Raw genomic sequence first — 22,829 nt, 5'->3', positions numbered from 1 at the left:
ATACTGTACTTGCATGTTGTCTTGCGTAAAGAGTAAAAATATAGTATTTTAAATTTGAACTAAATATATAACATTGCATTCAATGAGGGGGCCAATATATTAAATATAGACATGCTCTAGGGTTTAAAACTTTAAAAATAGGTATACATACAAAGCCAAAAGTATCAAAATATACATCACAAAATGAAAAGGAAAAAGAAATATGCTTTAAAAGTTTGGCTTATGGAATTGTTTTGTTCAAGCGTAAGGTCAATGGCTCGACTGCTTGTTAAATGAGGTGATGTCATTATGATGCATTGAGATAAGTATGGGGTAAGAAACAGCAAATCATAGTATTTGAGGTTTTATTCTGGTGGGATCAATACAAAAAGTTAAATGAATAGAAAAAAAACATTCTGCTAACACTTTCTTTCAAGGCATCAGTTACAGCAAAGAACTTCATAACTGTACAAAAGTGGACAAACAAAACCGACGAAACCACGAGACACGGGCCTGCTTGTTGGATGAGAGCAAAGTTCCGACAAAACCGACAAGCCAGGATCCGTAACGAATCATCAGCAATATGGAACTGTTGTCTTTTCTCACCTCAGAGTACAGAAAAAAAAAAAACGAAAGGCAAACGAATGACCAATTATTTCATTTGTGGAGTCCATGGGGGGATGTAATGCCACTTTTGGGCCACTGGGAGGAGCTGTTTGTCACGTACACACCAACCCAGTGCTCAAACTAGTGGACACTCTTAACATGGTTCTGTAGTTGCTTGCGTTTGAAAACAAAATCACCGTCGGATGCAAGGAGGATGATGATGATGATGATGATATGGGGGGTCGGGGGGGATTAGGACGTGGCGCCTGGCGTGGGGTTGACGCTCTGTGCGGCGGCCTGCGGCGCCACCTCGATGATCCGCGGCTTGTCGATGATGCGCGCCGTGCGGTTGCCCTTCTCCACGATGCCGATGATCCATGCCTGGTGGCCCTCGCCGTACTTGGGCGATTTGATCTCTGCGCAGAAGCGTGCCGCCTGCTCGCGTGGCAGACAGATCAGCAGCCCTCCTGAATTCCAGTAAAACAAAAATAAATTTTAAACGGTATACAATTTTAGCCCATCAACACGTTATTAAAAAAAATTGTGAAATTTGTTTTTCTATTTATATAAATCTTCTTTTGTTGTTGTTTTTAAACTGGTGCTGTAGGGAAAAAAATAAAAATACAAAAAATAAAATACAATCTAAAAAACAAGATGTAATTTCAAAGAACAAAATATAGTAGAAAGGCCAGCAGATGACGTTTTATCCTCAATTCCAAAACATAAATTACGTACCTGACGTCTCGGGGCAGGTGCCGTGCATGAGGCCGAACATGTTGCCGCATGCCTTGGACACGGCGGCCATCTTGGCGAGCACGGGAAGGTTGTGGATGACGAAGGACACCTCGCTCCGCTGTTGCTTGGCCAGCGTCTGGGCGTGGCCCAGGATGCCGAAGCCTGTGATGTCGGTGGCGGCGTGCGCGTTGAACGTGTGCATGAGGCTGGCGGCTGCTCGGAACGAAAACAACAGGGCGGTTGGTCCTCACAACATTATACTTCCTACAAAAGTCAGCAACGAATGACGGGGGATCATTGAACCCAGAACCTCAAGAACTGTGTGATTCAAATGTACTAACCACTAGTGCATCATACCGGTACTTAAATTGCAAGGGTGCAGGACATTTCATTTCATGGAGTCATAAGTGATGAGAAAATTAGCAGCACGTGTTTTCATTTGGGATATTTATACTGTAGATGTATGGGTTTTTTTTTTTTATTGTTTTATGACTGCACATTTGAAGTAAAGTAGTTTGGCTACTTTACCAAGATGGAACTCAAATAATGATGTACTTCTTACCTGTCCTATTGAGGCGAGCCATGTTCATCATTGCTTCGTGGTAGGCCAGCTCGACGTCTTCCTGTGTGACTACCAACTTGATCTTATTCCACTTCTCCGGCTGTGAGAGATAACAACACAGGTAATGGGTGTTCAGTACCTTCAGTTGAAAACCCACTTTAGTAAATTCGTTCAAACATACGATATCAAGCCACTGGTGCACTGCCACGGCCACTTGCGTCCCAAGCGGCTTGGTGAGCACCAGCACGTCTCCTGGCACCGCATTGTCTGGCCTGTGGAGCACCATACATGTTCTTTATTAAATAAATAAGAGTTCACAAATATCAACAATCAGGACAAATTTCTGCATTTTCCCACCCTTGCAATCAAAGTCAACAAAGCCCCGAAGGGTGATTTTTCAACCCCGATTTGCTTGGGAAAACTGTCAGGGCCGACAAATGTAAACGTTAGACCTGTTCAATTACAGACAATGGAATATAATAGCGTAATCCAAGAACCTGCTAGCAAATACTATTCATGAGCCTCATGTGAAGGTGGTTTGTTGAATAATTTGGCAAACATTTTTTATCAAGAATATGTTCCCAGCAGGCCCATTAGTTGAAACACGTCATTCTGATTAATATTGCGTTTGTTGAATATGTTAAGCGGTTAAATACACCCATTTTTAGCTATCTCTGGGGGCGGCCATTTTGTCACTTCTGTAAACTGAAAATGACATCACAACTACTCAGTGCTCAGGTAATGACCAATCACGGCTCATCTTCAGAAAACAGGTCAGCCGTGATTGGTCGTTACCCGAGTCCTGAGTAGTTGTGATGTCATTTTCAATCGACACAAGTGACAAAATGGCCGCCCTCAGAGATGGCTAAAAACAGGTGGATTAACCCTTATTCCACAAACGCAATATTTATCAGAATGCCTTGTTTCAACTAATGGGCCTGCTGGGAACATATTCTTGATAAAAAATGTTTGGGTTGACTTCCACATTAAGACTGTACATGCTAGCAGAAAGGTGTTGATATCTGCTGATTATCCTTTCTGTGTTCCAAATAACAAAAATCAAAACAAATCAATGCCAGCCTCATTTTAAGTGCTTTGCCGCCTACTACGGCCCCGTCCGTTTAGGGTGGGTCAATTCTTTGCAAATTTTCGCTATCGGTAGCAGGGCTCCCACCCCATCACTGTACTCCACATTAGCCAAGCTAGTGCGAAATAACTCACATGATGAATTCATTGGGCTGACAGACGGTGGTAGCGACGCCCCCCAAGACCACCCACGGATTGAGCACCGTCTGTCCTCCCGTCACAGACGTGCCCGCCTCCTCCGCCGCGTCTTTGAAGCCCTGCATGATGAGCGGCATGACTTTGTCCCTCTCCTGTAATAAGGAGGACATACGAAGGTAAGCAACATACTTGCAAACTAACTTGTCAGTGTGCCGCCCATTTTGCTCAGGACGCAGCCTAGTCTCACCTTTTCCGACATTTTGTTGCTGATGCCCAGCAGCATCAACATGTTGTCGCATTCCGTCACCCCCATGGCGTACAGGTCGCTGAGAACGTTTGCGCATGCCACGCGACCCTGGAAAAACGTGCACATACAAAAAATGTGTTTTGCACACCAAGCAATATTTTTTTTCCAGACTGTTATGTTTGGAAAAAGTCACAGAATACCTCTGGGTAACTGGTTAAGCCAAAAACTTAGAAGAAAAATATTTGTTTCTGTATGATGTCATAGTGAGGGGAAAATGAAGCTTCAAATTTGCTTCATGAACCAGTTCTTGTGTTTATTGAGCCCTCTAGACTGCACTCTGTTAAACATTGGGATGAAAGCACACTAACTTGCCATTTCTTACATGCCTTTCTTTAAACCAACAGAGCCATCTTGAGGAGTCAAAACAAATACAAAAACTGGTTCATGAAGCATCTTAAAGCTTCATTTTCCCATCACTATTATGTCCTCTTGACATTAAAAATGAGGGCTTACCCTCAATGAGCCTTTGAGATTGAAATTAAACATTTGGTAGTCGTCATCACATTCGTACCATCATGTATGGGTCGTCTACTATCGGGTAGATGTAATCAGTTGTCTGGACGAGTGAAAGGCCTCCGTGTCGGAGCGGGATGACGCAGGTGTCCATGCCGATGCCTGGAAAATAGACTGTTATTCATATTGCACTATTACTAAACATTATTAATTCCGTTTTTTTTTTTAGTTTGAAAGTTATTAACTATTATAGTGACCTAATCGAGGCATGACTGCACCCAGGAACTGTTCATCTTCTTGGTAGTGGTTCTCTTGTAGGTTCTCTAAAAGCTTCTGTAAAACCTCTTGGGGGACCTTTGACAAACGAACAAACATTTTTACAAGCTTAAATTAAGTATTGACTTATACATTATACATGCAATTATTTTAAACATGACAGCTGATGAAAGCTCCAACCTTGCAACCCGTTCCCTTGAGCTCCGCGAAGCGCGTGAGCCGGAAGTTCTTGTCCAGCTCATAGCTCTCGGGATTGAAGGACTCCCTCACCGACATGTCTGAAGATACTCTAGGCCACAAACCAACAAAACACACAAACCAAACTTGAAATCCAGGAAGCTGAAATTTGAAAAACAAAAAAAAAACAAAAAAAAAAACAACAACAATGAAAAACAATTGAAAAAGATGGACATGAAGGTAAGAGCTGAAGACTTACCGTACATTGAAAAACTACATACCATATATTAAAAATTATATATAACCATCAAAACACAAAATCGTGTTTTTTTTGTTTGTTTTTTTTTATGTCCGTACTTCATTTTTTTCAATGTAATCTTTTTCTGTGACATATCACTTTCTACCAATGCCATGTTTTATTTCCAACGACAAAACTTAGTAGCAAGAGTGTTCTGGATCCATAGGTACAAATGTAAACACCGCCAAAAAAATTAAGTAGATTTATATTTTATTCATCCAATGAGGGAAATTAAATAGATCATCCCCACAGTGACACTAATACATATTTTGAGAAAACGCGCATTTATCCAAACTTAAAATTCATCGGGTTAGTATTATTATATGAATAAAACACCTAACAACTCCAAAATGAAATCCGATTTTCGGAGGACCACCGTTGAGCATGTTAATGAAGCTGCATGCATGCACTGCTCCCAAAACAAATTTACATCAGCTCCACGAGACAGTTATACCACCATATCGTCACTTAGATATTAAAATCCTACTACTGGTCTATAAATCACTGAATGGTTTGGGTCCTGACTTGAAAACATCAAAGAAATGCTCATTGAATATAAACCCAGCCGGGCTACGATGACTGCAGACTCGGGTCTATTAGTGGAGCCCAGAGTTCAAAGCAACATGGTGAAGTGGCATTTAGTTGTTATGCTGCATGCAAATGGAATAAACTACAGTGGTACCGCTACTTACGAATGTCTCTTCATACAAAATTTTCAAGTTACGAAACGCCTCGACAGGAAAATAGTGCCTCTTGTTACGAAAGAAATTTCAAGATACGAAAGGTAAAAATACAGTATGGGCTACTACTCGCAGCTCCGGAGTTTCCTGAACGCAACATACTCATAGCTGCTCTGCCATTGGCTACCTAGCATCTTCCTGGCATCCCATTGGCTAAGAGGGACCTCTACCGTATGTGTCAATGTGTGTAGATAGACAGGTAGAAAGATATATGTGTGATCGATATGTCATCCTTCATTTTTTTTGTCTATACAAACAAAGTAAGAGATAATAGAAAAGTATGAAAAATTGATGCGTTTGGTTGATCTCGCCAAAGAATATGACCTTAATGTATCGACAGTCGCCACGTTATTAAATCAGTTCTTTCCAAAACGCCAGGCAAAAACCACTTCTGAGAGAAGATGAACTAAAGAGGGCAAAAAGCGATGAGGACAGGTAAATGACCATCATTTTAATTCTTTGTTTTTTACATTATGCACAACTCTCATTTATTGTGTGTAACATGTATTTGTTACATGTTTGATGCATATTTATGCTTTATAAAACATTTGTGACTGAATATTGGGGGGATTGGAACGGATTAGGGCATTTACATGGAAAACATGTTTCTACTTACAACATTTTCTACTTGAGAAATTTCTTCCAGAACCAATTAATTTCGTAAGTAGAGGTACCGCTGTACAGTACAGTGTAGTAATAGCGAGCGAGTGTCCTTGAAAACAGCTCTTTGGTGTGCCTAATTTTGTGTCCAGTGCGGTGATAACAAAAATACTCAGTGAAAACTGATTCGACTCCTTTAAGTAAAACGTGGTCAGAAAAAATAATAATATTCAAGTTAAATTCACATACGCCCCAACAATCTACTTCATTACAGTGCCTATGTATTTTTATTCCCACCACAGGGTCGGTGAGAGATGCGTCACGTGGAGTCAAAGCATGTCATGAGATGGCTAGCACGACAGCATCAATATATCCCCTCATGACAAAAAAACAACAACAAACAAAAAAAAAAAAACACCGCCATTAAACACAAAACAGGTGAGTTTTAGGCCATTTTTGGAGTCCGACATGGGGAGTGTCCAAGAAGCAAAACGCTACCAAGTTCATTCAACCCTTAAACAACCAACCAGGTCAACTATCTCTATAGGTGATAGTTCACTTTTTAAATCACTACGTGTAACTAATGTTGCATGAGAAACACATTAAAATCGTATTCCGAGCGTTTTAGAGCGTTTAGGCGTACAGCACGAATTGTATTTGAGTGCTAGCTCTAGTTAGCCGCCGACCCGTGCATGAAGTGGTGTGTGCACATTGTGTTGCCAAATTCAACTTGCAGACGCAAGCATACAATGTAATGCTCGTGCAAGTTGTTTTTTTCGAAATGTACAACATAAGTGCAGGGGAAACGACCACGCTTGCTGCGCACGAAATAAAAAGTTTAAAAGTTGCCACAAGAGCGCCGAACAAAAATGTCGGCGGTGGAAAAAATTAACCCTTTGCTGTCCAACGCCATGCGACGTGCGCCACATCAGTTTTGTTTCCCATGAAATCGGCGCCCGGCGCGTGACCAGCGCAACGCCGGTAACGCAGCCGCGCGCCACAAGTGTTTACAACGGCCACGTTTGCAATTTGAGTGCCAAAGCTGAGTTATATTCGCGTCACATTTCCCCTTTAATTGAAGCGTCCAGTTGATCCTTACCAGCGTCAAGTCAGCGCCAGATCCCGACACAAGAGCGGGGACGACGGCGGCTCACAACGGGCCTTCAATTAGGCGTCCTCGGATAGTGCCAGACTCTAAATGTCACACATTTGTTCATTTTAGGGTCTCCTCGCGGAAATACGTTTGTAATTATTCGCATAAACATCGTGCTTCGTGATTTAAAAATATATCTTTGCGAATAATTGTCTTGGAGGAAATATATGTCCTAAAATTAAAATAGGAAATGATTGCGGTCGCCAAGGGTCCTTTGTTTGCACTGTGGCTGATTCAACATCCCCTTTAACAAGTCTCCGAGTCTGGCAACCGAATCTCTCCCATGGAGTGTACCTTTAATTTGATGTTTTCCCTCCAATTTATCTCTCAACGTTTCACTTAAACTTTTAAGGCTTTTCATCCTGACATCCTAATCATAACATGATTTCGAAACTAAATATGCTCATTCCCCCACGTTGTTACGTGAAGTACTAACATAAAATGTCAAACATAATTGACATTTCGATATGCACATTGTTACTGTCACTAAGGTGTAACTTTTTCATTGTAAACACCAAAGCAACTGTTATTATGTATGTATATATATATATATATATATATATATATATATATATATGGGGGGGAATTACCACACAACATATTCATAACATATATACTGTATAAATAAAATAATTTAAAATCATTAGGTAAGGGACAGTAAGTTTATATGTCTCCCCATATGCCTAGTCTGTAAAAATAAAAAAAAAGGTATCTACAAAAAAAATCCCACAAATGATTCAGTCATGATTCATTTTTATTGACAATTTGAGGTGCACAATGAAGTGATGTACAACATACAACAGCAATATGCTGACATGAATAAGACAAATCAACTAATTGAGTCATTTAGAAATGCAATAATCCAATAGTCGACATGTAATCCATCACATTTCCTTTTACTGAAGATGGATGCAGCACTATACTGTACATCACGCCCACTTGTACAGTTCAGTCAAAAAAGGCACAATCTAAATAATCTAATGTAATACAAAATGGCAGTTCAAGTACAGTAATGTAAACAGTAGTCACAGTCCGGCACTGGTCGTGTCTATGAGTGTCCCTCCCATTCTTGTTGCCATGTTGTTGTTGCACCCTAAAAAAAAATTTAAAAAAAAATCAGGGACTCATTATCGGAACACAACGAAATTTAATACTTCTGCAGAATTTGTGGAGGAATCAGTACGAACAGGCAGCTATTAGACAGCATAGTGAATTACTGTTGCCCTAAATTTATCGGTCAACATAACGATACATAGCAAGGGTACTATACCTCTTTTCAGCCTCCGCCTGGCAAGTTTGATTTGATCCTGAAGGATCTGAACCCAGTCTCGTGGGCCGGGCAGCTTCTCTATTCTGTGCTCACTGCAGTATTTCTCTGTAAAAACTGCATACACATATAAATGAATTTAGATAGTATTTTGTATCATAAATTTGTTGTTTCAGGTATCTATTTAAATTACAGTTTTTATTCGAGCGGAGGCCTTTATCTGTACTATTGCGTGCGTATGGGTGGAGCTAGATGCACTGCTGTCTGTTGATTGATCGACAGATAATAGCTACTTCCAATGGGAATGGAACCTACCTCACATTATCAGTTTGTATCTGTGACGACATGTTGGCCTTCTTTGGACAAGAAACTAGTTGGGACTTTTTACCATTTTTCCCCAATTTACCTTTAATTGCACCAACGATATTCTGGTCCAGGCCTTTCCGGTTGTCATTAAGCCCTCGCTTCCTTTTTCCATTTGGCAAGGAGTTAGCCAGGGTGGCATCGTCAAAAAAGGCACACACCTAGTAAAATCAGTAGGACATGTTTAAATAATAAACTGGCCTAGTATGATTCGTGTTAGAGCTGCAAATGAAAAACTTTGAACCAATTTTCGGAAGAGGAGGCTTCCGGATCGCGTGTAGTTGACCAAGATGGAGTCCAGCTGAGCCTTGGAGATAAACACGTCGTAATCCTTGGCAAGACGGACCTCCGACTGAAAAGGCAGTCGATGAAGCACAGGTATCAAACTCAAAGCTCCCGACGTCATTTAATGTGGCCTGCAAAAGCTCGTCACAATTTGTCTTCCCAAAAATAACAATAACCAAATGCAAATGATCAAACTGCTACTGTAGCACTTGTCTGCATCCATCATTTCTTAAAGTGTAACACACCCACATATCACCTTTTTTTTTCTGATATATAAACGGGTGTCTACTAATGCTGCATGTCCTGGTCATTATTTTGACGTTTTAGTGCATGTTTGTTGAAATTTTGTAATTTGGGGCGAAAAAAAAGGCCGTGTGGCGCCATCGTCAGGTTCAACACTGCACTACATGTGAATTTGGCTATCTGTCCTCTGATTGGATTAGCAGGGAATCCTGATGTCACTTCTGGAATTTTGATGTAGTCACTCTGCCATCGTGGGCTGTACGAGCGGCGCAGTCTCGCACATGCCTCCGTAGCAAGTTAGAGTTGGAATAGTAGTGTTTGGGAACATCTGCATATCGATTTTTATGTTAGTGATTTATTAGCATAGCGATAGTTTATTTAGCATAGCTTTATTTAGGACACACTGCTGCTGTCAATCACAGCCAGACCACGGCAAACACTCTCCCCCCTTCGGAAACCCAGGCAACGTCTCATTTGAGCGCCGTTTTTTAATATTGCTGAGGGGTCGAGCAGGAGTCTGGTAGGGGGGCGAGTACCCCTTTAAAAAGAAAACAATCAATTGAGATTGCACTTCAGTAAAAAGAAAAGGAAAAGCTGTTGATATTTCATTTGAAATATTGTTAAATCTGTTTCGGTTTACACAAAATGTAAATAGTTTGTGAACCAAACTGTGTACTTTAAACCAAGCCCTGCCACACACCGAGCAAACTAACAAACAAAAATTTAATTTGGTGACTCTTCACCACACACCAAGCGATCGAGCGCCGCACACCTCCAGGCAACCTGCAATGGAAAGACTATGGGACAACTATGTATTGTGTTTTTTGGCTGCGAGTACTGTTTTATATTGAACTGCAAAAACGCAATATGATTGAACAATGGTTTTTGGCGTTCCATTACAGGCCTAACTATTTATGCCGTTTTACCATTCTCACTATCCTCCTCGATGGCAACCATATCTACGATTTAGCCCGCAACAAAAACAAGTTTAACATGCCTAATCTATAAGATATCTAAATTGCACACATTACCTGTACGTCAATAGGCTGGAGTGCCTTTATTGGCTGTTTGCTGTTGACACTTCCTGTGTGACTCGGAGTTTGCTTCACAGAGCTGTCCGAGGAGACGTCGGGTTGGAGTGAAGTATTCTCACAACTGTCTTCTTTTCTGGCTTCTGCGATTGCAGTACTAGGTGGTGTTGTCTCCACAGGGCAAGGAGATGACTTTCTTGCCGCTTTAAAGACTGGCCTCAGTTTCCGGGTCCCGTTATAAGCGGCGGTACTGTGCCCAAGGTGAGGTCGGCAGAGCGGCTGTGATGACACTAGAAAAGAAATGGAGCATTTTTTACCAGCGGTAAACTTCAAAGGTAAACATCAGACAGTTTAGCTGACGTGTTTTTTATGGGGGTAGGGTGGGTGGCCGGACCAACTGACGGACCGACCAACTGACAATTACCATTCGGTTAGGATTGAAAAAAATGACGGACTGACGAATGACGGACGGGTACCGAAGCTGCTGAGGGATGATGATGAAGTACCAGCAAAATGTAGTAAAATGCCTACCTCTGGTAAAGATAATCAGAAAAACATCTCCAAAAATGTTAAACTTTTTTTTGTTATAGGAAAATTACCACTTGCTTTTTTTCCCAAACATTAGACATTTTAGAAATCCACTTTTATTTTCTGTTAATGTGTTTAAATGTTATCAACGTACATTCTAGTAACTTTTGCAAGCTACTCTTGTTTTCTCTGCTTCGCTTTTGAATTTTGTGTTTGCAAATTCTTGTGGGTGTTGTGTCTTTGCTTGTGTGAAGCACATTGAGTTGACTTGTGTATGAAATGCGCTATATAAATAAAACTGCCTTCTTTGCCACTGTACACTATTGTGTTGTATAAAGCATACAAATGATAACACAATACAATAGAATGCAAAGAAAACCATTTTTTCCCCCCGATTTGTTACTTTTTTCACTCCACTTTCACTGAACTAGATTTCTTGCCAGTGGATGAGTTTTAATCGTTGGACGGAGCAAAACCGGCTGTTACAGCCAACTCGAACTAGCATAACACATCTGTAGCAAGCTGCGCGCATGACTACTTTGAATAATCAGCATCTCAGGTTAGTATGATGTATTTCATTTAGATGCTTCATGTTTTGTCATATTAGATACATATTATTGATTGCGAAATGATCCAGATGATGTACGTGGCACAGTGACACGTGCTGTTATATTGCCTTTTTTTTATAGTGTTGATAGTTTTGTCACAGATTTGTTCTGTCTTCTTTGCAGTAAATGAGTATCACTCTCTCACCTCTCTGAGTCTGCATCAGTCTCCGCATGGTGCGCAGCTCCTGCAACATTGCTCGCAATGTGCCCTTGCAGTTGCACATGCAACAGTGGGCACCTGGAGCAACAAGTGCCGGCCCAGAGTCTGTGTGAAAGTCACATCATTTGACTTGAACATCTGAACCGTTTCAAAGACTAATGTTCTATTTTGATTGATGTCAGGGAATAGGGTTGTTCATACCGGGAGCATGATCCATTTTGAACACATCCTGGGTATTGTTGACAGTCCTCTGGTCTCTGGAGCGAGTGCTGGTGGAAGCATGAACCGCTATGAGAGGTGCAGGCCCCGCCTTCGATGACCCGTCCTGCTCTTTTTCCGCACGTTGATATGCTCTGCTGCTCCTGTCACCCAGAAGCCGCATCATGCCTGTTATTTGCCTCTTGATCTCCATGCCGTCATCCCCCAGCCAAACTGACAAGACACAGTGTTCGTACAGTTATGTACAGTATAGAGCAGGAATTGGCAATTTAAATGCTGGAGGGGGCCACACTTTTTCATCAGTGCTCCTGGGGAGGCCGCATAGCACCATGCACACACCAGATGTATGACAAAAATGCTAATGGCCGCCCCCAGAGATGGCTACAAACGGGTAGATTTTGCCACTTAACTGATATTCCACAAACACAATATTAACCAGCATGCCATGTTTCAACTAGTGGGCCTGCTGGGAACATATTCTTGAGAAAAATGTGTTTGGGTTGATTTCTTCTTTAATACAGTATATTCCATTTTTCATAATAGATGTTTCAATGCATGTATAAAAGATCCACTATCGTAACCCACTAACAAAGGGTTTGAAGAAAACAACAAAATAATCGCACGGTACCCCCTAAATGCAATGGGCTCTCTTGCATATTAAGCCTACACTCACGTTGTAATATAGGGCAGTATAAGACCCCATGTAAGCACTAGTGGACATGTCTGCCCTCTAGTGTTGATTGGTGATTTTACAACTATTTTTGAACTATTTATTTTCAGATTTGGGAATTTTTCATTTTTTCCAGGTTTTTCCAGCTGGGATGGGTTCCAGCACGCCCGCGACCCTTGTGAGTTATAAGCAGATTGGATAATGGATGCATGAAATGTAATTGCAACTGACACATACCATCCGGCACCGCCGCATCCTGTTCCATAGCATCCTTGCTTCTGGAATGAGTCAAATGTAAAGGACCAAACTCTAGAATTAAAAATAAACAGACAAACAAAAATAGTAATAATAAAATGTGTGCTGATAAATGTGTGTATTGAAGGTATTTTGCAAACAACCTCCCCCTCCCCTCCCTAACAGCCCATCACCACCTGTGGGTGATGTGAATGAACTACATGGTGCAAAGCAGAAAAGGTGACGTGATGCACGTCACCACAATGTGACCAATTGTGAAGAAAAAAAAACTATTATTAAGAATAGACACTTTGGTTAAATTATTTCCAAGGAAATTATACGCTAAATCATTAGATGTGTGTCCATGCGCAAATTTGCATATTGCCTTGTTGAGTGTCATGCATGCAGACACACCACACATGGCTCGCATGCTTACCTTCATCCGTGACGAGTTTAAAGCTCTGTGACTTCCTCCTCCTCTTCTTCTTCTCCCCAATGTCCATCTTCTTGATCTTCAGTGGGTGTGCGGAAGGGATCCGCGCAGAACAGCAAGTGATTGAAAAGAATCAGCAACGTATGCCCCCGCCTTATTCATCAGTGCAGATCATCACCGTCAGAGCTTCACCATCATCATCACTCATTATCGTCACGTGACGCTGCCATGGATTTGGGCATTCCTATTGTGCGGGGGTCCTCGATTTGCGACGTTTCGTGGTTAACAACGCGTACTTGTGGCACAGGCACGCTCAGATGCGTTGTGTATTTCCCCCCTTGTTATTTATATCACTGTACACAAATGTCAAAGTAAAGGTGAGAGGGTGAGATTATGCCATATCCTTTTATCTGTCTGACTAAACCAAATAAGGGTGTACTTAATAGATTTGCTTCTTCTTTCAAATATTTGCTTGCCCTAATCTTCCATGACGTTTGATTTTAAATTCCATTGTTCAAAACAGTAAAATGCAGGTGCAGTTGTGTGCATATGACACATTATATTTTTTTGATTTTCATGTTCTATTTTAATTATTGTTGAAATGTAACAGATCTTTACTTTTATTTTGAAATATTTACGCGAATAGCCGCACCTTGACAGGAACCCAGACTCTTAAACTGGAATCCAGTGAACTCTTCCGTTATACTTCCTGTTGTGCTCTCTCTGCTAATGTGGTCTATTGACGAACGATTTCTACCAGAATGCTTTTCTTTTTGGAATAAAACAAATATCGATTGCTTTTCTGAAACCGGGATGGATATTCTTAAAGCAGAGATCGCGAGGAAGAGGAAACTCATCGAGGAGAAGCAACTTGTTGACGTGAGTGGGTTGATGATATATTTGGCCAATTGTGTTGGCTAGTTAGCTCATTTGCTAATGCTAACTTTGTCTTTTTGACGGCCGTTTAAGAACCACTTTTACGTGCAGATTTAAAATGTTACCAATTGGAGGAAGTTGACAAATATTCAGCTGCAATACTATTACCCATCATCTACTTTTATGTACAATTTGCAGTTAATTATCCACTTTTATTTGCGGTTTATATATTCTGTAATGTATCGATCGAAGCGTCTCAATTTCGATTATACTCGAGCAACTGAAATAACTCTGAATACTCCCCTTATTTTGTTCCTAGGACTCCAAAAAGTTCTTCAAAAGGGCCGATCTTGCGCGCAAGGAGCAGGAGGACTACTTCCAAAGATGCGGCTATAAGGTGGATTGTTGTCTATATTTAAACTTACAAACACATCTCACATTTCTTCAGTGTTTTGCCACCATTCAGGTGCGCCCACACACTGACACGCCAAGAAGGTGACACGTTCAGGTGTACATTTAGTGTTTGTATTTGTCTTCACTGTGCTGTTTCTCCTTAACTTGCCACCGCCGTCTGTAGGTTCAGAGAGAGACTCCTGACAACCAGGTATGGGTCTGCACTGAGGAAGTAGCTGCTGACAGGGTGCATGATTAAAGAGTGTGCTTTTTGTTTTTCTTTTAAATGCACACCGTGTCCTATTGCTTCTACTTCCTTGGTATCTTTTGACACCTGCAATGACTTGGATTTAGTTCTCCATGGTGCTTCATGATTACAGTCATTTTGCCTGCTCCTTGTACTTCCTGCACTTGCTTCATTTTATTAATAAAAGTTAACAAGGAACAGAAGCCAAAATGCCAAATCAGGACACTTCTTTAAATGTGCTTTTCCGCATGGATACTGATTTGAATTTGGACACATTTGTTGTAAAATTGCTTTTTTGTTTTATACTTTAATTGCAACTCTATTATTTAAAGCTGTTTCGTTACTTTCCATCTTTAATTTGTGGTTGCAGTGATTTATCTGAAAGGTCATAATTCCCTTTCACACTGGCTTCCAAGGAAATTGGTGCATTACATTCGCTGGTCCTTTTCAGATAAATAGATGCTGTTATGCCGAATAATCACACATTGGCTGTGAGAGTGGGAAGTTCATTTGCTTACTGAAAGGCACAGTGAATATATCTTCACAAGTGACATGATAGGCATCTAATATATCTATTGCACAAGGATAGCATCTACGCTAGCAACAGCCAGCAGCCACCCTTGAGTCAGGGTGGGCTACTCAGCGAAAATCGGAGGTTACTGAAAAGTTTTTTTTTACCCCACTGCCATCAATTTTAGCACGCCCCTCCTTCCGCAATGGCAGGAGACATTTACTTTTGCGTAGTCCATTTGAGGTAGTTGTAGATCATTCTATTAGTCAAGTAACTTACTTGTTCTTCTCTAGTATCTCAAGGTCCATTAAATTTGGGACAGTGGGAGCTATGAACCCACTTTGAATGTGATTCCTTTAGGGAATGACAAAATAAATTCAGTACATCATATGGTCCACGCCACTTAGGTTTCACACGCTTGGCTCTATGCACCTTGACACAAACCCACAAACTTGGTTCGAATGTTGGGTCTTCTCGGTTTGCAGCGTTGGCTGCTGCTTCCCACAAACCTGCAGAGTTATACACTAGGCCACGTGTGAGATTGCGCAAATATTTTTAGCCAATCCCAGCTGTCTTCGGGCTGTAGACAGAAATTTAAGTGGTGTTGGATTAGGTACATTGTACTATTGTGCAAGAAATTAGTTTGACTCGACATTGGTTCAAGTGCTACAATTGCTCTCAACACAAAAGGGCATAGATGATGTGTCTCAGGTGTTAAATGTCAAGTTTTTTTAAATATAGCTTTTAATCACAAAAAAATTGTTCAGCACTTCACAAGCTCAAAGTTTTCAAAAGACAATGTTACTTGTGATCCAAACTCACCAACCAAGCAAGGGACAAATCCCAGAAAACCTATTTAGGGGATAAAGAGGAAGAAAAAAATGAAGGGGCCTCACTTCCAGGATGACCAGGCTGCAGTGGATGCAGAGTGGGCAACATTAATCACCTGATACTGTATTATGCTATACAATGTTAGTAAACCACAATGGAGAAGAGATGTGGGTAAGGGTGTAATATGCTTCAAAGGCTGCATTCCGACTCTGATACTGTGTCCAAGGGCGGCAAATTCGCAGGTAGAATTAAACGTCACATTCATACACACTGGCGGCGTTCCACGGCAAAGTCCCGGGTGGCCTTAAACCGAACTATCCTGCATCGGTTTCTTAAACACAGGACACAGTGAACTATGAAAAAGCAGCCTCTGGTGGCCAGTGTGAAAGGGGCTGTTTTTTTTGTTTTGTTTTGTTTTTTGGAAGGCTTTATTGTCTACAACAGGGATGGGCAACTCACGGGCAGGATATGGCCTCTCTGAGCGGCCCATTCACTTTCGCAACAACTAAAAGGTTATTTGGGTAGGGGGGGGGCATGTTTCTTCTATTACATTTGACCCAAAATACTCACAGCTCTGCAGCAAATTCACAGTTTTTCCCCTGTATTTTTTACAATAATTACGTAAAAAAAAAAAAAAATCTTTGTTTTTTGACAGAGGACCCCCCCCCCCTTTTTTTCGTGGAAAATTCATATTGGAGGTTGATCAGTGTTTTTTGTATTTGGAATGCTCTATATTATTAAAACTTCGAGTGAGTTGATTTTTGTGAAAAATGCACAAAATGGGTTCTTGCACTTAATGTTGGTTTAATGCAATTTTGTGCCATCCTTGAATGCAAATATTTATGCACGAGATCCTTGCGTGGGAAAAAAAACCCCCACAGTATTATGTTTATGGTTGTTTTTGAAATCTGGATCTTTTATACATGCCCTGGCCAACGTATTAGGAAAAAATGAATATATTAAGAGCACATATTTTGTCCATATTTAAAACGGTATTTTTATTTTACATCTGTTTAGGAATTGCACGGTCCTATGTGGCCCCCCGAGTAGCACCGATGGAGAAATCGTGGTCCCCTCCATCGTTTAAGTTGCCCATCCCTGCTCGACCAGATTGCATTGGTTAAACCTGTTATTAAAGATCAATGATGCATGCGTCCGTGAAAGCATGATTTAAGTCCACTACTTTATTTTTTCGAAGGCTAAACATAGCAACCACTTGCAGTCAGGGGATACATTGCAAAGTTTTGTTTTCTTAGGAGTTTCAGGTAATATACAGTATGCATGGAAATCTGTGCTGTCATCCTCATTGAAATGCTGAGATCCAAACGTTTTTGCCACCTGAATTCCATTCATTCGCCATTTCATGTAAGATTCAAATAGCCCCTCAATTCTCAAACTAACCTGTGTGTATTCCCTTTTTTTCTTGAAGATTGACAAAAAGGAAGATAATGAAGCATCCTCGTCCACTAATCCTGTGTTGGAGTTGGAACTGACGGAAGAGAAGCTGCCTATGACGCTGTCACGACAGGAGGTGAGTTCAACCGGCTTCATTTGACTTTTGTTCACACATCACAGGGGAATGAATAATCAGAGCATGTTTCCTTAGTAATGGCAGTCAGTGTGTAGACCTTTGAGAGCTATTTTGAGGCACTGAAAGTATCAAATGGTTTTTGATCAGGTTCCCAGTGAGACACTCATTGATCCACAAAAGTGTCTTTTGCATCGGTCTGTGTGATTAGGTCATCAGACGACTTCGAGAACGAGGCGAGCCAATCCGACTGTTCGGGGAGTCTGACTACGATGCCTTCCAGAGACTCCGTAAGATTGAGATCCTGACTCCAGAAGTAAACAAGGTATGCCTCCGCATTACCATCTTATGAGTGTTTCAGTTGCGAGCAGTCGCTTGGTCAAATTTGCTTTGTGTTGCGAGCCAAAAAATTTAGGGCATGGTTGAGCTTCACATATGTTGCTACTCGAGTCAAATTTATTTATGTAGCGCTTAACAACACAACAAATGGGTCTCGAAGGCCTTCAGAAGCACACAGTAGACTAGAATCAAAAGGTATCCATGTAAGTAAAATGGAGTTAGCACACTAGCGAGACGGAGGGGAAAAAAATGTTTGACCTCTCGTCATTAACTTCAACAAGGTGGCTCGTTTAGTCATCTCTACAAGCAGCCAACCATATTGGAGTAGGATTGTTGCCTGCTCAAAGTTCCCCTCTAAAAAGAGAAGAAAAGCTCATTACCGGTGACGGACAATTTTATTGGTTTTTGAAACCTTGACTTTTTAAAACCACAGTAAACTGTCAATCCGATAATCCACTTTGTGTACTTTCCACTCCACTTGACACTCTATTACATCATAGATGTAGCAAGAGCAGAAGTTGTGTTTATCAAATGTTGCTTTTGTTTCTACCATCCACTTTCTGTGCGGCGTAGGGTTTGAGAAATGACCTGAAGGCGGCCATGGACAAGATCGACCAGCAGTACCTGAACGAAATTGTCGGTGGGACAGAGCCGGGAGAACTGGACACGCAGCACGACCTCAAAGTGCATGAAGAGAACACCACTATAGAAGAACTGGAGGTACGCTGCCACACAATGGAAAATTTAACTTGAAAAGAGCGAAGAGCGTGACCATTATGCATTTCTAAGAGCATAACATTTGTTTACAGTGAAAGTCAACCTAAAAATGTTCTTTAAATTATTATGTTCTGTGTAGCCCCACTCGTCTAAAGATGACATTCTGATTGGTATTTCGCTTGTGGAATATGAGTTAAGCAGTAAAATCCACCCATTTTTGTCCATCTCAAGAGATGGCCATTAATCGACAGCAACCGATAACAACCAATCATGGCTCAGCTTCAGAAAACAAGTGAGCCACGATTGGTCGTTACCTAAGCTCTGACCAACTGTGATGTCATTTGCATTTGACAGAAAGTGACAAAATGGCCACCCGCTAAGGTGGATTAAAAAACGGTGGATTTTGCTGCTCAACTCATATTCCACAAACGCAATATTTTCAGAATGCCGTGTTTAGACTAGTGGAGGTACATTGAACACATTATTGTCAAGAACATTTTGGGGTTGACTTTGCTTTAACCCATTAAGGACGGCAGCGCATAACCGCGTTTCTACCACTAGAGCCGGGAGCGCTGTTGCGTCATTCTAGCTTTAAAGCCGGGAGAGCGGATATGTCGGTGTCTTTTTTTTAATCCAATTCTCCGTCTATTAGCTAATTTAATGCATCAGAATATACACGTGAGGGTGACGCGAGACCGTGGAGGATGTCGTGGAATTTTTTCGAGCCGTAGGTAGGCTAATGGTGGACGCCGTCGGTCGCCGCGAGCTCTGATAATTAACGGCAGTGCTATATAGACGACGCGCACGACCAGTGGAACCAGTCGAATATGATATATGGTTTGTAGACAATGACGATATAGACGTCTTTGTAACAGAATAGAGGATGGTAATTACCACTCGATTTTTTTTTAAATTAAAATGGTGCTTCTCTTGCACTGACACATTATTTTTACATCATCGATTGAAACAGTAAATAATAATAAATTCTGCCTGTGGGAAAGCCACATGTCTAAGCTCTTTAATTCTTTTCTTATGTTTCTGTCTGCTACAGGGGCTGATATATTAATCATTTTGTAAGTGTTGAATTTCTGGGAATTCTTCAGGTTTTCAAGGGTAATTCCAGAGGCGACCTTGGGTTTTGGGGAGCTGTTGAGTCAGGCGCTTTAGTCTTTATTTGGTTAATACAGTGAACATGAAGTTCACTGGAAAATCTCAACTTTTTATGGTGAAATGGGGAAATCTCAAAGGCACCTGTTGGTGATATTTACCCATGAACTGTGCACACCCTCTACTCATACTCAGCGCCCCGCTCCGGATATTGTTCAATGCATATTTATGACCCATACAGGCTCTTGGCAAAACTCTGGGCAAAGGAGATGACGACGGAGACCAGGATGTCATCGACAAGTTCATGAGCGTAAGACAACTGGAGCCAATCACAGCTTTGTATTGCCGAAAGGCTCTCTGTCAAGTAACTTGTCATTTCCGTTCCGATTGCAGTTCCTTCTCGGCGTGTGGGCCAAAGATCTGAACAGTCGAGAGGACCACGTGAAGCGAAGCGTTCAAGGGAAGCTGGCCAGCGCCACCCACTCGCAAACCGAGTCGTACCTCAAACCGTTATTCAGGAAGCTCAGGAAGAAGGTAACGCGGCTGGTTTTGAAGTTGTGGCCCTTTCGTTGCATGTATACTAACAGGAAAGTGTCCACATCTAATGTTGTCTCGTGTCATATGGTTTCCATACCTGTACACAAGTTCCCTGTTAAGAGCCAAACCTCCAGTTTAGTCAAGTCCTTGTTTATTCCATTAATTCCAATGGAAAGTTTCTGATTTTGAAAATTCCCAATATTTTGCAGCCCTATTAACCAGTAATTTAGTCTGGGCATTCACATCAGAATTAACTCATTCACTGCCATTGACGAATTTACTTGTCTTGTCTTGTCTTGTCTTCTTGTCACAGTTCAGCCATTCAATCCCAGGAGTTTATTTATATTTTTTTTTCTATTTTTTTTCAAACGTTTGGGTAAAAGTGGGTCTGAAAATGTCTGGCAGTGAATGAGTTAATTTTCTTGGTGTTTTTTATTTTTTCCCCCAGAATTTACCAGCTGATATCAAAGAGTCCATCACTGACATCATCAAATTCATGCTGGAGAGAGAATACGTCAAGGCAAACGACGCCTATCTCCAGATGGCCATCGGAAACGCCCCCTGGCCCATCGGCGTGACCATGGTGGGCATCCACGCCCGTACGGGCAGAGAGAAGATCTTCTCCAAGCACGTGGCCCACGTCCTCAACGATGAAACGCAGAGGAAGTACATCCAGGTGAGAAAATGGTGGCACGACTTAGGACAAATCCTGTCATCTTGCATGTCGGGTTTATAAACAGCCAAAATAAATAAACACTTTTGGGCTTAGTCGTCTTTGAGACATCCATCCATGCAATGTTCTATAGCGCTTGTTCTCTTGATGGTGGTGGGGAACCGGAGAGGCAGGGTACATCCTGCCACATATAGACCAACAACTATTCACACCCACATTCGCGCTTAAGGATAATTTCGAGTTTTCAATGAACACTGCACACATGTTCTTGGAATGTGGGAGGGTGGAGTGCCCAGAGAAAACCTGATGAGAACATGCTACCTCCACTGTATGGCAGATGTGCTAATATGTCCCCTTTAAGAGTCTGAGTGAAACATTCTTCCTTTTAACTCTAATTAGGAGATTTGAGCCTTCAGTACGGCTGCAGACATTTCCACTTGATTCACCACTTGCCAAATGACATGATTCCCTTCCTCTGCGCAGGGACTCAAGAGGCTGATGACCATCTGTCAAAAACACTTCACGACAGATCCATCCAAGTGTGTGGAGTACAATGCTCTTTAATGCCACGCCTGCAACTAAACATTGGGAATTTGTAAGCAGATGGATTATGTCAAGACGGCAGGTTGCAGAAATGACTCTGACGGAGATGACCCGAAACCACCTCCGCATGTTTATCTTCAGACTCCTCACGACGCTCATTGGTTTGCTCAGCATCTCATTTTTCATAGCAGATAGTAGCCAGGTTGTCTTTGGAGAGCATGCGCAATCATGGATCCTCTGCAGAATTTTGTTCTTCTTTCAGGACACATTTACTGTTTAGCATTTACTGTGAGACACCGTGCTATCTAAAGTGGACACTCCTTTAGTGTAAGTTTTATTACACACACACACACACACACCACCGCTAAAGAAGGTGTGTGCATCTTTTGTTGAGTTACTTGTTTTCAGTCAACATGCTAAGGAGAATTTAGTTGGAAATGATAAAAACTCTTCAACACAATGCAAAGTTATTAGTTGGGCTGTTTTCCAACCACATACTGTAACAGTTAAAAAAAAAAAAAGAAAAACTTCAGGTAAACTAAATAAACCTGTTGAGTCCTGCTATAATCATATTTTTTCTTCATTGAAATACTATAATTTGTTGTCATTTAGAAGCTGTTGTTTATGTATGCCATGTGTATCACACATTCTTGGCAACCACAAATGACATTTTACAAAAAAATGTTTGAGGGGTACAAAATCCCATCCTGCTCGCAGAATAGACTCCTGTCTTATTTCTCTGTACCGCTTTTTTTTCCAGACGAATATTCAAGCAACAATTTCTTAGAATAATATAAATTTGATGCATTATTACTATTTGTCATAAATTCTACTAATTTAAGTGTTGTTTTTTTTGGGAGGGAGGTACTAAATTCTCGCATGAGTTTATCTCGTACCTGTGGCATCTTTTCCCCCCCTTACAAATGTTATTTTCAAAATCAGAAACTCCAGATTGTCATATACTATACTGGTACTCATTAGGTTTTTTTTGTGCAAAATCCATCTTAATTCTCACAAAATTGATTATTTTATCCAATTTCTTAGTTATGTATTTTTCTTACAAAATAATCGTACTGGTTGAAACTTTTGCTGCTGTCTTTTGCCACCTGACAAAAAAAATCCCTTCAAATGTACAAAAACATTAGTCCATCAAAGCTCTTTGTTTTCAGGTACTTGACTAGTAACTTGTACAAAGTTACTAGTTACTAAATGTAAATGGTTTTGATATAATTTTTTTTTAACAATTTCAGGTAAATGCTCACGAGATTGATTTTTGCGATGCATCCTTTTTGACAAAACTCAATGGGTTGAGATTTTTGTTGCTACCTTTATCCAGTTAGATCTCCTTTGCAAATATGCAAAAACATTATTCCATA

The 22,829-nt window shown here is 41.0% G+C and overlaps 3 protein-coding genes and 1 long non-coding RNA gene across 7 annotated transcripts; 2 read left to right on the top strand and 2 right to left on the bottom strand.

Annotated features, from left to right (window-relative positions):
- Positions 1-330: 330 nt before the first annotated feature.
- sephs1 (selenophosphate synthetase 1) lies at positions 331-7,133 on the bottom strand. Of its 3 annotated transcripts, none has more exons than XM_086027772.1 (10): positions 7,057-7,133; positions 4,323-4,431; positions 4,124-4,220; positions 3,925-4,040; positions 3,354-3,461; positions 3,104-3,258; positions 2,064-2,154; positions 1,883-1,982; positions 1,321-1,533; positions 331-1,052 (listed from the first exon to the last, which is right to left on the bottom strand). In XM_086027772.1, exons 2-10 carry the CDS (start codon positions 4,416-4,418, stop codon positions 838-840), a joined length of 1,191 nt encoding a protein of 396 aa, XP_085883898.1. In that variant the 5' UTR covers positions 4,419-4,431; positions 7,057-7,133; the 3' UTR covers positions 331-837. The 3 variants fall into 3 exon arrangements, with proteins under 3 accessions (XP_085883898.1, XP_085883901.1, XP_085883899.1); XM_086027775.1 differs by having other exon boundaries at positions 3,925-4,028; XM_086027773.1 differs by having other exon boundaries at positions 4,323-4,446; positions 7,059-7,077.
- Positions 3,168-10,474, top strand: LOC147148927 (uncharacterized). The gene is made up of 3 exons (XR_015086434.1): positions 3,168-3,282; positions 6,260-6,395; positions 10,455-10,474. It is a non-coding gene; the product is annotated as an uncharacterized LOC147148927 (long non-coding RNA).
- bend7 (BEN domain containing 7) lies at positions 7,853-14,849 on the bottom strand. Its single transcript, XM_086027776.1, has 9 exons — positions 13,155-14,849; positions 12,722-12,793; positions 11,797-12,027; positions 11,581-11,700; positions 10,300-10,589; positions 8,985-9,092; positions 8,784-8,901; positions 8,381-8,494; positions 7,853-8,203 (listed from the first exon to the last, which is right to left on the bottom strand). The coding sequence occupies exons 1-9, from the start codon at positions 13,219-13,221 to the stop codon at positions 8,136-8,138; spliced, it is 1,188 nt and encodes a 395-aa protein (XP_085883902.1). The 5' UTR covers positions 13,222-14,849; the 3' UTR covers positions 7,853-8,135.
- prpf18 (PRP18 pre-mRNA processing factor 18 homolog (yeast)) lies at positions 13,832-22,294 on the top strand. 2 transcript variants are annotated; one of them, XM_086027777.1, is made up of 10 exons: positions 13,832-14,030; positions 14,347-14,424; positions 14,605-14,631; positions 17,439-17,540; positions 17,749-17,862; positions 18,450-18,596; positions 19,942-20,010; positions 20,094-20,234; positions 20,686-20,913; positions 21,394-22,294. In XM_086027777.1, exons 1-10 carry the CDS (start codon positions 13,881-13,883, stop codon positions 21,472-21,474), a joined length of 1,137 nt encoding a protein of 378 aa, XP_085883903.1. In that variant the 5' UTR covers positions 13,832-13,880; the 3' UTR covers positions 21,475-22,294. The 2 variants fall into 2 exon arrangements, with proteins under 2 accessions (XP_085883903.1, XP_085883904.1); XM_086027778.1 differs by lacking the exon at positions 14,605-14,631 and having other exon boundaries at positions 13,833-14,030.
- The last annotated feature ends 535 nt before the right edge of the window (positions 22,295-22,829 follow it).

The sequence above is a fragment of the Filicampus tigris genome, chromosome 4 (genome assembly GCF_054856515.1).
Source record: "Filicampus tigris isolate MCC_2025a chromosome 4, RoL_Ftig_1.0, whole genome shotgun sequence".
NCBI lineage: Eukaryota > Metazoa > Chordata > Actinopteri > Syngnathiformes > Syngnathidae > Filicampus > Filicampus tigris.
This window is presented reverse-complemented; position numbering and strand designations above follow the sequence as displayed.

Bases quoted from the DNA above. Each gene is read 5' to 3' on its own strand.
- sephs1 (XM_086027772.1), bottom strand. From the start codon at position 4,418: ATGTCGGTGAGGGAGTCCTTCAATCCCGAGAGCTATGAGCTGGACAAG. The intron at 3,462-3,924 runs GTACGAATGTGA...ACGTTTTTCCAG, and splicing joins TAGACGACCCATACATGATG to GGTCGCGTGGCATGCGCAAA. The intron at 1,983-2,063 runs GTATGTTTGAAC...TATCTCTCACAG, and splicing joins TGCACCAGTGGCTTGATATC to CCGGAGAAGTGGAATAAGAT.
- bend7 (XM_086027776.1), bottom strand. From the start codon at position 13,221: ATGGACATTGGGGAGAAGAAGAAGAGGAGGAGGAAGTCACAGAGCTTT. The intron at 9,093-10,299 runs GTAATGTGTGCA...CTGCCTTTTCAG, and splicing joins TCCAGCCTATTGACGTACAG to TCGGAGGTCCGTCTTGCCAA. The intron at 8,204-8,380 runs GTATAGTACCCT...ATTTTTTTTTAG, and splicing joins CAGGCGGAGGCTGAAAAGAG to GGTGCAACAACAACATGGCA.
- prpf18 (XM_086027777.1), top strand. From the start codon at position 13,881: ATGTGGTCTATTGACGAACGATTTCTACCAGAATGCTTTTCTTTTTGG. The intron at 17,541-17,748 runs GTGAGTTCAACC...CTGTGTGATTAG, and splicing joins TGACGCTGTCACGACAGGAG to GTCATCAGACGACTTCGAGA. The intron at 20,914-21,393 runs GTGAGAAAATGG...TCCTCTGCGCAG, and splicing joins CGCAGAGGAAGTACATCCAG to GGACTCAAGAGGCTGATGAC.